Source organism: Vulpes vulpes, chromosome 10 (assembly GCF_048418805.1).
Source record: "Vulpes vulpes isolate BD-2025 chromosome 10, VulVul3, whole genome shotgun sequence".
Classification (NCBI taxonomy): domain Eukaryota; kingdom Metazoa; phylum Chordata; class Mammalia; order Carnivora; family Canidae; genus Vulpes; species Vulpes vulpes.
In genome coordinates, this window is record NC_132789.1 from 93,276,732 (window position 1) to 93,295,533 (window position 18,802).

At 36.5% G+C, this 18,802-nt stretch overlaps 1 protein-coding gene across 2 annotated transcripts in view; it reads left to right on the forward strand.

Moving 5' to 3' along the window:
* RXFP1 (relaxin family peptide receptor 1) overlaps positions 1-18,802 on the forward strand; it is a 94,828-nt gene that overhangs the window by 55,583 nt on the left and 20,443 nt on the right. For both annotated transcript variants that reach the window (XM_026008063.2, XM_072724924.1), the window contains exons 4-9: positions 395-500; positions 5,570-5,641; positions 9,310-9,381; positions 13,699-13,770; positions 13,857-13,928; positions 14,510-14,584. In XM_026008063.2, coding sequence (XP_025863848.1) covers positions 395-500; positions 5,570-5,641; positions 9,310-9,381; positions 13,699-13,770; positions 13,857-13,928; positions 14,510-14,584 — 469 coding nt within the window. The remainder of the gene's footprint in view (positions 1-394; positions 501-5,569; positions 5,642-9,309; positions 9,382-13,698; positions 13,771-13,856; positions 13,929-14,509; positions 14,585-18,802) is intronic.

Consider the following 18,802-nt stretch of genomic DNA (forward strand, 5'->3'; position numbering starts at 1 on the left):
TGACTATGCCGTTAATAAATACTTTATTGTTAAGTAGCAGCTTTAATATGGACATTAAAGCCCATCACACACTATCATGTCACCCCTGGACATAACCACTCTCCTCGAGTGAGTAAAAGCAGATGCCTACATTCATTTTGCAACAAATGGAGAACAGTCTGCTATTTACAAAAATGCATGGGCTGGTAAATGTGTGTGTGTTCTTAATGTTGTAGCATCATTAACATTAAAAGCAAACTTTGTGAACTTAATTTAAAGCATTGTCCATATTGATTAGGTACAACATACTTTTGTACTAAATAATTTTCTCATAGCTTTTCATTTCTTTCTTTTCATTACCCTCCTCTTCCTGGTCCTTCACTATCCCCATTCCTTACGACTTCTCCTTATTCAGTGGTCGGTTCTGTGCCCATGCAATGTCTTTGCCGAGGTTTAGAGGTTGACTGTGATGAGACCAATTTACGAGCTGTTCCATCAGTTTCTTCAAATGTGACTCTAATGTAAGTAGAAAAGAATGGCTTCATCCTGACGGCCAGAATAGCGCCTGTAAAATTATAATTAAGGCCTTGTCATTATTAATGCATTTTTATTCAAAGATGATGTCATTGTTCTCGGTCAATTATAATGATTGCTGCTATTTATTTTACATTTATTAAATGCTAGGCCCCACTCTAAATTATTCAATATATTAATCTATTTAGTCCCTGATAATAATCCTATGGAGTATTTAGATACATTAATGTATTTAGACCCTCATAATAATCCTATGACGTATTTAGTATCGCCGTATTTTATCTAAACAAAAGATGTCATCATTTATGTGCTACTAAAGAAAAAGGCTGCCAGTTAAACTATTATATAGAGTTTTCTTAGTATAAGAATTGAAAGAGCTCTATTAGACTTTGTTGGAAACACTCTTATCTATAAATTAAAAAAAAGAAAGAAAACAAGTGAAATAAACTGGATAAAATATTCCCAGAACTTCACATTTAAAATCTAACTCTTCTGAATCACATTGACTCAGATATATTGATTTTTTTTCCAAATAACTCAAACTTATATATGTAAAAGAAAATTATCCTCGTAGCAAGTGGTTTGTTGATCTAGTACTAATTTGAATTCAACAAACTTTAGCAACACAGTCACACACATATGGCTGAAACTTTTCAAAAGACATCACTGGAGGATAGATACTTTAATCCAATGTTTTTGCTGAGTGTTTTGTTTCATCCAGATGTTTAAGTGCCTTATGGCTGACTTTTGAGTATATGAAGACAAAATAGGAGTAATTCTTAAGTTTACAAATATGGGCAAGTCCTGCTTTTGCCAACCCAAACCACATAACACAGCAACTCAATTCCTTGAAATATGAGTTGGAGAGGGCTAGAGCTCAGAGTTCCTGTAGATGATAGTACCATCAAATTAACAGAATCAATTGATAGTGACCTGAAGAGTTTATCCAAATTGGTAATGAGCTAAGAACATCAAGTAGGTTAAACCACACACAAAGGCTTGTTTTCCAAAGAAGGTGACAATCCCACCTGAACTAAGGCTAGCATTCTTTTTTTTTTTTTAATTTTTTTTTTTATTTATTTATGATAGTCACACAGAGAGAGCGAGAGAGGCAGAGACACAGGCAGAGGGAGAAGCAGGCTCCATGCACCGAGAGCCTGACGTGGGATTCGATCCCGGGTCTCCAGGATCGCGCCCTGGGCCAAAGGCAGGCGCTAAACCGCTGCGCCACCCAGGGATCCCCTAAGGCTAGCATTCTATCCTATCCTCAGGTCACCGTAGCTCTTTGTCATAGTAATTAGTCAACAGAAAACAATAATAATATTTTAGTAGAATAAAATAATAATCTGAGATTCTGTGGAGAGTTTCCATGATTTAAATCCTGACTGGACCTGATCTGTATAAAAATTGAGATGATTTCATTCTATTTGCAAAGAGAAACAGTTATCACCAGAATACCAGAAAATCACTTGTATCAAATTACCAGAAAATCAAAGAATACCCTGATGCTGCCAGTCTCATTTTTCACTTTCTTACAAGTAAGAATTGAATCCATACTCCCACAACCTAACTAACCTTTGCATAAGAAAGGAAGAGAGGGAGAGAACTGGAAGTTTGCAAGAAGATAGACAATGACTAACCAAAGAGCACATGCCCCTAAAGAATGCCTGAAAGCATTCTGATTCAAATTAAAATAAAAAACTGTTCTGGCTCAATACATTTATACATACATTCATACAGCCACTCAAAAAGAGGTGTGTACAGTCCTTTGGGCCACCGGTTTTCAGCCCACGGTATAGAAGAAAAAACGGGATGGGACAGCTCCTCATGAAGATAGGCAAGGGAGAAGGAAGGATCTAAGATGACTTCAGGGTTTCCATCCTGAGTAATATAGTGATGGGAGAATGGGGAGACTTGGTGACAGTAAGTGGGTAAGATTAGGACTGCAATTTTAGATGGCATTTTCAATTTGAGATTAACAGGTCACTCAACAGAAATTCTCAACAGGCATTTGAAGACGTAGTAATAAAGCTCAGGAGTTTATGTTTATAACACCTTATTTTTTGTTAAAAAATAGCAGCTTCTTGTGCTTTGGGTTGAGCAACTTGATTCAAATTGTCCATTTCTATTTTTCTCTGCAGAATTCCGACTCACCAACACACCTTGCCCTTATCTTCATTCAATTCCGTAGAAAAAAGGAACCTTAGGCTTAACAGCAAATATATTAGAAGAGTAAATGTCAAATTTTATCACTGAGTTCCTGCCATATTTTGAATTGGAACTCTCATAGAGAAATACTGGAAATGGAATAGATCATATATAAGTATCAAAGAAACCAATAATCCAAGTAATATTTATTGAAGTTGGGATTTTTTAAGACATTTCTCATAAATGCAATTAAACAAGAGAAACAGACAATATGATTATTTATGCATCGTTCTGGCTTCCTAAACATTAGTTTTGACAGTGTGAGGGCTGCCTATAAGATCCTAGAATTTAATCGCTAAACTACATAACCTAATTATCAGAACTTTCTTTATCAAAACTACAGCTAGCTTTGACAATAATAATTAAGATAGTTTCTCTCTCACACACACACACACTTCACATTGTAAAGAGTCAGAATATTATATTTTAAAACACAAGAATTTATCATAGTAAAAAGGTTTTTGGCTTGTCCTACTCAGTGAGAATAACAACACTTACTTTTTTCTATTTCAACAGGATATCAGAAAAATATTGAGAATGCGATTTGTAAAAATATTTGACTTCATTTAGAAAGAAGTAGCCTTTAAATCCTAGGCACCATTAATAAAAAAACAACTTTCTAAGAAACATTATTTAGGAGTCCTTAAATAAGCTTTCCTTCCCTCCAGAATAACCTTCCCACTCCGGTGCAATTAGCCTCTTGCTCTTGGATTCTCTCATAGATCCTCACTTGTGTCTCTTTGAAGCACATCAAACATTTCTCCTTCTACTATAGTGACTGTGGTCCTGATCTTCTCTACCAGAAAAAGGGAAATGCCATAAGCTCAACGGGGGCTTAAAACTTGGTTTTTCTATATAATCTCCAAAATTCCCATAAGAGTATAGTAAACTCTAAACCCTGTTTTTGAATTGAATTTACAAGAAAATAAATAAAAATAAAACAAGATGATGGCCTTTTTAGCCCTGGGCTATATAAAACTGAAGTTTTCGTCCAAAGAAAACTCTCTATTTATAGATAAAATATGTTATTTGTCACCCAAATGGAGTATAAGCTTCTTAAGAGCAATGATATTATCCTTTTTTACAAAGTGCAAATGGAAGGCATTCAACATATGTTGAGAAAATGAATGAATGCATGAATGAACACATTTTTAAAAACACACTAAGCTTTCATCAAATTTTTAAGTCAAATTCAAATATTCGACAGTTTATTTTTATACAACACAAACATGTAAACAAGATGTAAAGCAGAACTGAAGAGCCAAGCCACGTGAGAATAATGAGGAAAGCAGGAATTCTCAACTAGCTAACCTAAGGAATGAAAGACCATTTAGTGATAGTCCGGCAGCCTAGAACAATTTCATGAGAGAGTTAGTAGTTAATCAACCTTTGGCATTCATTCATTAAAAAAACCACTAAGTGACTATTATGTATAGTGTTTAAGGACAGTGTTTCTTAAGCTTTTTTTCTTTTCATTATTACCTCCCCAAGCCCTTTTAGACATTCTTTTTCTATTTGTCCCCTCCTGTGAAATTTTAATATTACAAACATACTGTATATCTGTTTATGTATATCTGTTCTTCATCCACTTAAAAAAGTAAGATTTTTTTCCCCTCCTTGAGAACCAGTTTTCACACCTTGGAGGAACAGCATCCCTATGGAGAATACATGGTCTCCCAGACTCTAGAATAGCATTTTTCAAATTAGATTCCAAAACTGTGTCCTGAGGAGTCTGAGAAACCATTTTGCCTTAAGAAGTTTTCATTCTCAAGTTTAAGCAACAATGGTCCAAACCAACATAACAACTAAGATCGGTAGTGCCTACTGTGTGACACTGTCGATTGTGTGTGACACTGTCAACTATGTGACATTGTGGTAACTGAGTCCTCTTTGCCCATTAAGTATTTCCAAGTGTTTATTCCACAGCAGACAACCTCCAGACAATGTAGTCTATTGCTTACTTAACAAGGAGCATCTTCTCCATCATATTATATAAAGATAGTGCCAGTGCATCATATTATTACAGGTCATCTAGTACAAATCGATGCTTTCACAGTTAAAGAGACTGACAAGGAAAGATTAGAAAGATGATGTATGTGGTTCGTGCAAGGGACTCCAGCTGCAATGGTTTGGATGTTGTTCTGTTTGGTTTGGTTTTTGGTTCTTTAATTTTGTTCCTATTACCTTGCATTGCTTTTCTTAAAAAAAAAAATCAAATGTTTAGATCCTTTTCAGTATAACCACAATTATGTGGACCTGGTTTGTGTCAAGCTGCGTATCAAATTGTGACTCAAGGGAAAATCCTTCTATGCAATTTACTAGAAATTGAAATGAAATCATTTATTGAATAAAGACAGTTCAATTGTACTTACCAATTAACAGTTTCCTTCATAATTAATTTTAAGAGGAAGTAAAGGTAGTGGGATGTGAGCAATGAAATACTGAAAAATATAAAATTACTTAAGTTCTTGAATGTGCTTTAAACAGAAAACACTTTTTATTGTCACTTCAAAACTGAGATATTTTCTAGTGTCTGTTAAATAAAAAGAGAAAAGGAAAATGTAACTGACAAGTATTTTCCCAGTTTCATTACTTTTGTGTTTCATCAGAATTACAATGTTGCAATCTAAATTTAAGAAAAGATAAATTTCTTTAATAATACAAAACTGACAGACCTAGTTCAAATGGTACTATGGATATGAGAGTAACATTATGAAATAAAACATTTCCTGAAAGCTGGTGCTAAAGTAAATAAAGCTTATGACTATTTATACTGTTGTAGTTTAAAAGTGAAGAAAAAACCCCTTGAAGAACCACCCAATTGTAACCACATTTACATTTATTTCAGGTCTCTTCGGTGGAATTTAATAAGAAAGCTTCCTCCTGATGGCTTCAGGAAGTACCATAATCTTCAGAAGCTGTAAGAAAAAAATCTAATTCCCAATATTAAAATTAACTCACTGTTTGGGCCTGTCTCTTCCCACTTCTGCTCAGACCAGCACTATACCACTGCTTAACACTAACCTTGCCTCGGGGAAATTATTTAGGGGTTAGCTAGAGACTGCCAGGTAACTTTGTTTTGAGGACTTCTAGAAGCCATTCTAGAGAAATTGCAGATACTTGTTCCCAAGGAAATTGGAGCATGAGTTCTCCTGCCACACACTAGACTGTGAAGAAATTTTTCCCATATGTTTACCAATTCAATCTCCACCTAAGAGCAAAGCATGGTGGCTCGAAACCCCAGAGCATGTTGTTTGGGAAACTTAATTCCATTCACATGTCTGCCGTGCAGGTTAAGTTTTATTTTGGCCTCAAATAGCATCTGACATGCAAGATTCCCATTCGTTCAGCATTTTTGTGCATACTCCAAAAATCCATCATGGCCCAGGTTATGTTCACCTGTTATTTAGTCCAGCTCTGTGACTAAATCATATCATCCTTGAACTGCTGGGTTTAAATATCCTGTGCTTGAATTTTGCTATCTCAGAATTCCTAGTTTCATTTTCATACCTATGTCAGTTTTAGTAATGGTTTTACACTGAGGAAATCTCGCACATAGATATATACCTATACGTTGTTCTTAAAATAGCAGAGAGCAAAATCAGAAGAAAAATTAATCTACTTCATTTGATGAAATGTACACAAAACTCAGATAATCTGCAAGAAAGTATGTTTCATACTCAAAAATAAAATTTTCAATTAAAATGATTTCAGAACTTTATTCTGAATGTTTAGCAACCAGCAGGGAAGAGCTTTTCAAAATTAGGCCTTATGTAAAAACTTCAAGAGGGGGGATCCCTGGGTGGTGCAGCGGTTCGGCGCCTGCCTTTGGCCCAGGGTGCGATACTGGAGACCCAGGATCGAATCCCACGTCGGGCTCCCAGTGCATGGAGCCTGCTTCTCCCTCTGCCTGTGTCTCTGCCTCTCTCTCTCTCTCTCTCTCTGTGACTATCATAAATAAATTTAAAAAAAAAATTAAAAAAAAAAAAAAACAACTTCAAGAGGATGCTTCCTTATTCTGTTTTCTGATTTTTGGAGGCTGAAGAATTTTTCTGATCTGTAGCACCACCTTATGTCCACATGTTTAAAAGGAGTAAGGACTTCAAAAATCAAAATTCAGGTTTATGTAACACAGTAGTTGAGCATTTTTACATAATAAAAATTGAACTAATTTTTGGGGGATTTTATTCTTAAGTAACCTCTACACTTAACGTGGGGCTCGTACCCATAACGAGAAGATCAAGGGTTCAGTGCTCTACTGACTAAGCCAGCCAGGCACCCCAAATTTCTTCTTTTATTTTTTAAGATAGATTTATTTATTTATTTATTTATTTATTTATTTATTTAGTATTTATTTATTTATTTATTTATTTTAGAGAGAGAGAAAGCACATGCAGAGGTAAGGGCAGAGAGAGAAAGAGAGAGAGAGAGAGAATACTCAATCCTGGGGCTCAATTCTAGAACACTCAGATCATGATCTGAACTAAAATCAAGTGTCAGTCTCTCAACCGACTGAGCCACCCAGGTGTCCCCCACAAAATACTTCTTGAGTAGCCAATTTGTCTTAACTAATAGATCAAAATAGCCTAATTACAAAAAAAACTCTACCTGGTTTTAGAGATAGAGCTTTGCTCAAACTCTATGCAATACAGTCTATTAATCATTAATCATTAAAACAGTTAGAAACAAGTAAATACATACTAAAGCTTCACTGTGAGACAGATGCATTCCCTACTATGTGATGAGAACCACAGCATGTTCTGTGAAATTGTTAAATGCATAATAAATTTAATAAAAACACTTTTACAAAGTTAGATTTTCTTGCATGTTGGGGAAATGAGAAATCTTTTAGTCAAAATTTCTAATTAACTAAGAATTTGCTTATACTTGAGGGCACCTGGATGTCACAGTTGGTTAAGTATCCAATTGTTTGTTTCAGCCAAGGTCACAATCTCAGGGTTATGAGATGGACCAGACTGGGGTTATGCTCCTCACTCAGCAAGGAGTCCACTGGAGATTCCCTCTCCCTCTGTCTCTAATAAATAAATAAATCTTTTTAAAAAGAATGTGTTCATATTGGTTTCTTCCTTATTGCTCCTAGTATTTATTATAAATAAAATATAAATAAATATATATATATATATATGTAAACTTCAGAACACCCCAAAGGACAATTATGACCTGCACTCAGAACAAGAAGTCAGGCTCGAAACCCTTATACTGCCATTCCCTACAACCTGGGGCCAGTACTTGCAGAAGTGCAAAGCTTTACAAGGGTGCAGTTGATGCAATTGCTTGTGCCCTGGTACCTATTTCCTTTGACCTCCAGTTAACCCAAGGCCATTCATCCTGTAAGACTCGTTAGCTACGTAAGACTGCATTCTTGTCTTGACATGCCCGTCTAATTTATACTCTTCTAATCCTGATTCTTTTTACTTCTTTTTTTTTTCTTTTGCCATTAATACTTCCTATAAGCTTCCTCAAACACTTTTTGGAGCAAGGCTTGGGGTGTCAAATTAATAAAATTAAAGCTGACTTGTTGGGCAGATTTGTGGCTAACATGGAATCTGATCTCAGGCCTAAAGATGTCACATACTTGAACTTTTGCCAGCACTGTGTTAAACACTGATCCTTCTATGATACCAGAAAATGTTAAAAAGTCCGACTTCTGGGCCTGTTTGATTACTAAATGCCTTACTGTGCATTAAAGTTTTACTTACTTACATTAAAGTTTTGAATTACAGAAAATTCAAATATTAAATTTTAACTATTACAAAATATTACACCATTGTTTATTCTCTTAGTAAAAGTAAAGAAATAATTTTTTAAATGTAAAAGAATGCCATTTTTATAGTCTATGTTCATATAAAAAATGGTCTTCAACATCTTTTTAAATAACTTTTTTTTTTATGTTTAGTTTCTATTTTGCTTGAGGTATTTCATACATATGTGCCTTGTGACTGCTGCTGCTTTAAAGGACACAGTACACAGGACTCAGGGGAGATGAATCCTTTTGCTTTATTTTTTAATTGAATAAACCTACACTTCTGATAAAAAATAAAATAAATAAATTTTAACTATTACATGTTCATCTTTATAACCAGAATTTCTAAATCAAACTTGCCTAATCATACATGACTTTAATAGCAAGACATGAAATCTAGTTTCACTAAATTATTTTGTTCTGCTTACCTTTTTAAATAGAAACAAATGTTTATTGTGGTAAAATATTTATGATGTAAAACGTACCATCTTGAGGCTCCTGGGTAGCTCAGTTGGTTGAGTGGCCAGCTCAGGTCATGATTTCAGAGTCCTGGGATGGAGCCCTGCACCAGGCTCCCTGCTCCACGGGGAGTCTGCTTCTCCCTCTGGCTTGTGCGCTCTCTCTCTCTCTCTCTCTCTCAAATAAATATATAAAATCTTTTTTATTAAATGTACCATCTTAACCAATTATAAGATACATTCAGAGCCACTAAATGTATTCATTTGCTGTGCTACCATCACTGCTACCCACCCAAAGAGCTTTTCACATCTTGCAAAATGGAAACTCTGTTTCATTATGGTTTTTTTTTTTAATTGTGTTAACAGGTGCCTGCAAAACAATAAGATCAGATCCATACCCATCTATGCTTTCAGAGGACTCCACAGTCTTACTAAACTGTAAGTACCAATGCCAGTTAGCTTGCCCCTTCCACGGTGGTCCACCCGCCTGCCCTGCTGCATTCCACAGCAGCCCGGGAAAGGTCAGCTCAGCACGGTGCCTAAGGATGCCAACTCTGCGGGTCCTTAGTTCTTCACATCCTCATCAATACTTCTTATTTACTGGGGTTTTGTTGTTTGGAGATTTGTTCTTTAAAAAAAAAAAAAAAAAAACAGCCATCCTAATGGCTATGAAGTGGCATTTCATTGTAGTTTAAAGCAAAGCTTTTTAAAATAGGCTTTCTCAAAGTTCCATTTTTTTTAAAGATTTTTATTTATTCATGAGAGACACAGAGAAAAAGAGAGAGAGAGAGAGAGAAGCAAGCTCCACTCAGGGAGCCCAATGTGAGACTCCATCCCAGGACCCCATGATCACACCCTAGGCCGAAGGCAGGCACTAAACCTCTGAGCCACCCAGGGATCCCCTTTCTAAGTTCCATTTCACTGAGTTTTACCAAGCAGCTGAACTGAACCTCCTGGAAGAAGTAATCGCACGAAAATATAACCAAAAATCACATAGATCAACAAGTCCCTAAATTCCTTTCAGCCCCCTTGCTTTAAATCCTAATCCAAGAAATTCATTTCAGTCAGAGTCCTAGTTTGTGGTATTAGGTTTGAGACTGAGAAAAGGCTGTCTAATCATTTTCCTAGCAAAATGGAGAAGAGCCCTGGAGACTCAAATTCCTGCAGTAGCCATTTTGGGGATACTTGGGTGGATCAGTGGTTGAGCATCTGCTCTCGACTCAGGGCATGATCCCAGGGTCCTGGGATCGAGTCCCACATCCAGCCCCCCATGGGAACCTGCTTCTCCCTCTGTCTATGTCTCTGCCTCTCTCTCTGTATCTCTCATGAGTAAATAAATAAAATCTTAAACACACACACACACACACACACACACACACACACACACACACACACGGTAACCACTTTTGCCAAGTCCTCTTCCCTTCTATCCCCTCCCTCCTCTTCCGTGTCTTCACAAATCACCTAAAGTCAATACTGGATTCTTTCCCATCAGATTCCTGACTATCTTTCTCTCTAACCCCCATGAATCTGTTCAAAATTTATTAAATATCATCTGTTTGATTTAACGTTCAATGCATGTGAAGCATAGTCCAGACGGTTTCATGTTCAATGAATATAAAAAATAGTACCACAAATTCTAGTATCCTCCGTATTTTTCCATGGTTATTCATAGCATCAGAATATTGTTTAGATGTTAAGATGTCACATACTTCTAGGTTATCATAGATAATTAGATTTGCTGTTGATCCATCCATAAATATTCATTAGCCTTTATAGTGTGCAAACATTTCAGCTAGACATCATGGGGAGGTGGCACTGAAATATAAGTCACAGAGGCTGCCTTCTAGCAGCTTACACCTTAATGTTTCAGTAAAGAGCTATGCTACCATTGGGGAGAAGTGTGCCTCTTGTTCTCCAGAAGCTTATGATCTAGGGTGGGGAAACAATACAAACATACACACAACAATTAGAGAATGATAAAAGAGGTTACTTAAATCCTAAGCCTGTGTTGTTCAGATCAAAACTGGTATTAAGATTCACTGAAAGGGCCACCTGGGTGGCTCAGTGGGTTATACTTCCGACTCTTGATTTTGGCTCAAGTCATGATCTCAGGGTCGTGAGATGGAACCCCATGTCTGGTTCTGTGCTCAGTGTAGACTCTACTTGAGATCCTCTCCCTCTGCCCCTCTCCCTCACTCTTGCAACACACGCGTGCTCTCTCCCCCCCTCTCTAAAATGAATAAATAAAATAAATCTTTAAAAAAAGGATTCACTGAAATGAGTGACCATTTGGGGTCTGGAGCAGTGAAGGATGACTCAGGAAAATATACAAGACTGGGCTAAACAGAGGAGTATAGCAGGAGTGGATCAAATGCTTTTTACCTAGGGGATTGCTACTGGCTTTTAAAGAGACCGGTGAGGCACATGCACCCCAATGTTTATAGCAGCACTAAAATAGCCAAAATATGGAAAGAGCCCAAATGTCCATTGTCTGATGAACGGATAAAGAAGATGTTGGCGTATCTACATACACAATGGAATATTACTTAGCCATCAGAGGGATGAATACTTACGTTGAAGTGGATGGAACTGGAAGGTGCTATGCTGAGTGAAATAAGTCAATCAGAGAAAGATAATTTTCATATGGTTTCACTCATATGTGGAATTTAGGAAACCAAACAAAAAAACATAGGGGAAGGGAAGGAAAAATAGAATAAGAAAAAAACAGAGAGAGAGACAAACCATAAGAGGCTCGTAACTATAGCAAGCAAACTGAGGGCTGAGGGAAGGGGGGTGGAAGGGAAGATGGGGTAACTGGGTGATGCGCATGAAGGAGGGCACCTCCTGTGCTGAGCACTGAGTATTATATGCAACTGATGAATCACTAAATTCTACTCCTGAAACTAATACTACACTGTATGTTAACTTGAATTTAAATGGAATCTTGAAAGAACAAATAAATGAATAATGAAGGAATACAAATAAATAAATTAAATAAAAACATAAAGGATACTTCTGAGGTGGTCACAAGAAAGTGTTATAACTATTCTTTACCCTAGCTGTCCCCAAATGGGGTTCCAGGTTTACAAGGGAGGGAAGGAAGTGGCTCTAATATGAGCATCATCTCTTGCTACCCCTAAGCAAATGTCAAACCTGGTGGGGACTGGGGAGACGACTGGCAGGAGAAATTTTATAAGATGTCAACACTAAGAACTGTCGGAATAGAGAAAAGAGAGAAATCAACGTGGTCCATGTGTTTGTGGAAGTGAAATTTGAACTATAACTTGCATGTGACTCACAGGCAGAAGGGGAAAAGTAAAGGAAAGAAACCACAATGGGAGGCATGAACAGAGGTGTTGTTGTAATAAATAATATGGACTGAGTGCTTGTGACATGCACTGCCTCAAATGTTACAACCCAATAAAGTAGGTACTAATATTACCTCCATTTTGGAGATGAGTAAACTGAGGCTTTCAGAAGTTAACTGCTTGCTTATGGTCACACTATTAATAAGTAGCAACACTAGCACTCAAACTGTCTGACAACAGAGTCAGAGCAGCGCACTGCTCTACTAAAGAGACTGAGGTAGAAATAAATGTGGCAGGAGGACAAGATCAACAGAACAGAAGTTGGTTGGTTCACTCTGCAGAAAGGTAAAAGGGACAGTTGGGTAGGTAAGGTGAGGTCAGACTCTTCAGTAAGGCATGGAATGGCCTCTTTTTTTCCAGTTCAGGCCCCCAACTGACTCCCGGGTTCATCCTCTGTCTCTCTTCACAGCCCCTTCGTGGTGAGACCGCACTGAAATACCTGGTGATCCCTTAACTTCTTGCTCTCTCTCATACCTCTTGCCTTTGCACAAGCAATCTCCTCTGCCCATATTAACTCTAGCCATCCTTTGCTTTATGAATGACATCTTCATCCAAATTTCTGTCCATCTAATCGGGCCCCCTTGCTCTTCCACACCCTGCAGTCCCCACTCCCAACAAAGCCAAGTGCTTTCTCCTTTGCAATGTCTAAGCGAGCATACCTTGTTCATTTCTCTCTTTTCCCCATATTGCTGTAATAACCTGCTCATCTTCTGTCTTCCCTCTAGACTCCTAGTCCCTCAAAGAAAGGGATGATAAACCTAGCACAGTGCCACAGAGTAGATAGCCAAAGCAATTTGATGAGTCAAGGCATAGTTGAATGAATAGAGTGGTTGATTGATTGATTGATTGATTGATTGACTGACTATAGGGGAACTAAAGCCAAGACATGAAAAGGTAAGTGACAAAAAACTTTTAGAGACACAAAAGAAGGGAAAAGGTATGATGAGAATAACATATAAGAAAATCTAAGACCGATGATTATTGTTTTTCCTTTCCTTAATGTAGGATATCAAGAATGTAACACTTTTGGGGCATCTGGCTGGCTAAGTCAGTAGAGCATGTGACTCTTGATCTCCAGATTGGGAGTTCAAGCCCCACAATGGGTGTAGAGATTACTTAAAAATAAAATCTTTTAAAAAGAAAGAAAAAGGGGCACCTGGATGGCTCATCGGTTGGGTGTCTGCCTTTGGCTCGGGTCATGATCCCGAAGTCCTGGGATCGAGTCCTGAATCAGGTTCCCTCTGCAGCCTGCTTCTCCCTCTGCCTCTCTTTGTGTCTCTCCTGAATAAATAAATAAAATTTTTAAAAAGAAGAACAAGAAGAAGAAGAAGAAGGAAAAAAAGAAGGTAACACATTTATTGTAGTCATTTCTCTTTTTTTTCAGGTATCTCAGTCATAACAGAATAACTTTCCTGAAGCCGGGAGTTTTTGAAGATCTCCACAGACTAGAATGGCTGTATGTTTAATTTACGTGGCATTTTATAGTATTAGTTTTTATATTCTAAATATATAAATGAATCAATTTTTTCTTCTGGCTGGCAGGATAATTGAAGATAATCACCTCAGTCGAATTTCCCCACTAACATTTTATGGACTAAATTCTCTTATTCTCTTGTAAGTACTAAAAATTAAAGCAAATATTTCAATTGAAGGAAAAGATATGAATAAAAATTACTGCTTTAAGTTTAACAGCATTAAATATGGAATTGTTAAAACCCCAAAAAGGCCTTCCCAACTAAAATCCATCTCTTAATTATATTCTGAGGCTACTTTGTAGTCGTAACAATTTTATAAGATCTTCTGTCTTCTAGGACATCAGCCCATCAAAACTGAATACAGCCTCACTACCATGTTTTATTGAAATATTTTCAAGCACACCATTACTGCCCAGTATTAATCTTGGTAAAGAAAAATAACATTCATTTTAAAGTCACCTCCTTCTCACTACCCACTTTTGAAGGGCACAGGCTTTTTTTCAGTTACTAACATTGCTGCTTCCTCCATTTGACAACTATCATTTGTCGAATTTTATTACTAACAAGCACTTAAATATAACAAGACTTACAGAAAAAAAAAACAGAAGACAACTAACAGATTTTTGTGGTTTCATAAAGAATAATGATAATACCATGTTTGACCTAAGATGAGAAAAGAACCAGAAAAATGTGACTTCTTTTCTTTCTTTTCTTTTTCAGAGCACTGATGAATAATGTCCTCACTCATTTGCCGGATAAACCCCTTTGCCAGTACATGCCAAGACTGCATTGGCTGTAAGTTGATGAACCTTTTCTTAAAGAAGTCAGCTACCTTTCCTGGTTTTGCCTCGTTCATTTTGGATATTGGGTTTTTTTAAATGATAGGTTGTTAATGTCGTATCACATTTCCTCAAATACTTTAGCATGATTTTGTTATTAAACATCCCCATTGTCTAAACTAACTCCTCTAGACTCTCACCAAGATAAAACAACACACACACACACAATTTGGAGGCAGGAAGAAGAAAGAAGAGATGTCACAGTATCCATAGAACATCTCTTTCTTCCCTCTGTCGATCTATTTTCAAGTATCAATTTGATACAGAAAGACAGTCCCTTTAGTCTCTTTAATGAGAATATGATATTTAGAATTTATTTTTGAAGTCTAATCTCAATAGAATATGTTTCATGGACGTGTTTACACAGTAACTTTGCTTATGGTAATAAGGATCATTCTACCCATTCAGTGGTTAATTACCCAATAAATTTGCCTATTTAAAATGCAGGTAAAAATGAAGACATAAGTAACACAAAAATAACTATTTAAAAGTTCAATCAATTATCTGTATGTACAGGTTATATGAAAACTTCCTCTGTCTCTCATGTTGTAGGAAATTCTCAGAAGTGTTGTTGTTTGATTTCTAAGCTCACAGTAGATTAAAAGTAGAGGGGAAAGATGAAGTTCAAAACATTAGTGCGAAGTGAGAACTATCAACCTGATAACAAAGCAGGAGTGGGATACGCTATAAAAAGTAGACATAATTATTCAAAACACACTAGTTTGGAACCATTTAGAGGAAGACAAACATCCCCAAATTCATTACTAAGTCCAGAGGGCATCTTGGTATGACAGCACAGAACTCCCGTTGTTGACAACCTGACATATTTGAGAAAAGGGCAAATTAAGTTCAATATCCCTTGTAATTAAATCTTGTTTCAAATGATCACATTAAACAGTTATTACATGCTCAGTAATCCAAACTTAGTAATAAGGCAAAACTGATTAATATTTACATAAGTAAACTAGCAATTAAAAATTCATACTGAGACCAGAAGCAAATGTAGGAGATATTATGCAATACATTAATAAACATTTCCTTTGCTTTTAAAAAGGCAACCAAATATACATCTCAGATAAAACTTTATTTTTTTAAGATTTTATTTATTTGAGAGAGTGAGAGAGTGCAGGAGCCAGTGGGGCAGGAGAGGGGGGCAGAGGGAGATTCAGACACCCCCCTGAGCAAGGAGCCCCATAAAGGGCTCCATCACCAGGACCTTGGGATCATAATCTGAGCTGAAGGCAGATGCTCAACTAAGCCACTCAGGCACACCTCAGATAAAACTTTAAATGATTAAGATTAATTACTAAAGCGGCACTTGGGTAACTCAGTCGGTTAAGCATCCAACTTTTTTTTTTTTTGACATTTATGTATTCAGAGAAAGAGAGAGCACGTGTGTGCAAGCAGCGGGAGGGGCTGTGGGAGAGGGAGAGAGAATCCCAGGCAGATTTCCTGCTGAACTGGGAGCCCCATATGAGGCTGACATCCCACCACCATGAGATCATCACCTGAACCAAAATCAAGAGTCGAAGGTTCAACAAACCGAGCCACCCAGGTACCCCTGGTCAAATGTCCAACTCTTGATTTCAGCTCAGGTCATCATCTGAGGGTCTTGAGATCAAGCTCCAGGTTGGGCTCCATGCTCAAGCTGGGGTCTACTGGAGGTTCTCTCACCTTCTTTCTCTCCCTCCCCCTGCTCGGGCACACCTGCCATCTCTCTCACACAAAATAATAAGCAAATCTAAAAAAAACTAAGATCCATTACTAAAGAAATGGACTTTTTATAATTTCATCACTAAAGTTACTGTCTTTAAATTTTAGCTATCCAAAAAAGTCATTTTGTATGCATTCCTGATAGTATTATACCAATTTTAATGCTAGTAATAATAATGTTTGCTTCATAAATATTCATTTATTTTAAAACTAATCACTGTATCTTTACCTCACACATGAACTTTTATGTAGCAAAGTATAAACTGAAAAATCAGTTGGATGTGTTAGTAAAAAAAAATTATTCAACTGACTTAGTGGAAAAATACACATAAAAGACATGACAGCCCAGGATAATATGCTCAGACAGACAACAGATTAAAATCTTTATTATAGTTCTTTCTTTTTTTTATTATTATTATTATAGTTCTTTCAAAGCAAAAACAAAAACAAAAACAAAAACCTATAAACGCCACAATAGAAGTTGGGAAATTCAAAAAGTTAGAAATATAAGTAATAAATAAGCACAAGAACAGATGGGGCAAAGGTGAACTAAAGATCAAGAGAGTAAATTAAACTTATTTTGATAGGAGATGAAGCAAGTTTATTTATAGGCAGGAGAAGCTAATATGAAGAATTTGAAACTATAGAAAACAGTGAAGATATATTATAGAGCAAGGGGCTGGAAGATGTGGACCCAGATGGAAAAATAAACTGTGATACACACACAGCGTTTAAAATCAATGACTGAGCCCCACTTCAGTCAACCTGGCTCAATTTCAAGAGCATAATATGAATTACAAAGAAAAAGTCACCAAAGAGTACAATGTATTACAATTCTATTCCAACAAGATTATGCTTAGGATGTAGAAAGTCACAAAACACCACTGCTCCGTTTCTACAGATAGGAAGGAACTTTATCATCTACACAATAGTATTGGAAAAATAGACTTTAGAACAGGGACTATAACCAAGGATAAAGAGGGATATCACACAATGATAAAGGGGTCAATTCAGCAAGAAGATTTAATAATCTTAGATGAGTAAACAGTTTCAAAATGAATACAGTGATAACCATGGAACCATAAAGAAAAATAACTAGGAGTCAAAAGATATCACTTAAAACCAACAAATCCACCAAATGTTGATATTTGATATTCCTAAGCTGAATATTAACAAAAAGCATACAACTTACCAAAATCACATGGTGGGAGAAAAGCAGAGGAGCAGAAAGGAAGACAATATATACTCATTTTATCAGTTCTTATAAGTTATAATAGGAAATGAGTAAGTATTGTTATTCTCTAGAAAGAGAAGATATAGTGTATTGGGTAAAGTTATAAAGATAACCAATAGTTATACAAACCTTTCTAAATATTAAAACAAAGGTTTTAGGGCAGCCCAGGTGGCTCAGCAGTTTGGCGCTGCCTTCAGCCCAGGACCTGATCCTGGGGACCCCGGATCAATTCCCACATAGGGCTCCCTGCATGGGGCCTGCTTCTCCCACTGCCTGTGTCTCTGCCTCTCTCTCTCTCCATGTCTCTCATAAATAAATAGATAAAGTCTTTTAAAAAAATAAAAAAATAAAGTTTTTTTAAATTTGTTGAAAGTTTTTTAGCATATAAAACCTTATAGTAAGTAATATTTTTAAATAGCAGACTAAGGTCAGATATATTAGTCATCTCTGTACACTCAAGTGGATTTAACTGTTTACTTATTAGAAAGAAAAGAGATTTTTCAAATTGGCTCACAAAACAAAACCTAATTCAGTGCTATTTACAAAAAAAAAATAACTATAATTGAGTGATTAAGAAAGATCGAAAATAAAAGGCTGATCTAAAGTATTCCATGTAGATGCAAACCAGTAAAAAAGAAGGCATCATATTTTATCTAAGTAGTTAAATTCTGGCCAATTTGCATTAAACAACACTAAGAAGGACATTTAAATACTATAGTGTGCAATTTCTAACAAAAGATATTACATAATAAGTATATATGTGCCAAGTAGATTCATACAGTAACCAAAAGGAATAGTAGGCATACATGAGCAGTAACAGATAATAACCCACCTCTATGAAAGATCAAGTAAAACCAAAAGGGATACGAAGAACTAAATAACATAATTAATGACCCAACTCTAATTTTTGTATATCAAACGACAATGTCCCTTCTCAATAACAGAACTGATACATTTGGGACAGCAGTGTGCCCAGCTAAAATACATTCCCAGATTTTCCTGCGTCTTGATATGGCCACATGTCTAAGCTCTGATTAATAAGGTGGAAGAAGTTTAGTGGGGAACTTCAAGGAAGTCTTCCTAAAGAGAAAAAGGCAAGCCCTTCCTCTCTTTCCTTATTCAAAAACATGCATATGATGGCTCAAGCTTCAGTATCATCCTAGACCATGAAGACAAGGGCATATAAACAGTAAATTTGAAAGATGTTTCAGGGTGCCTGGGTGGTTC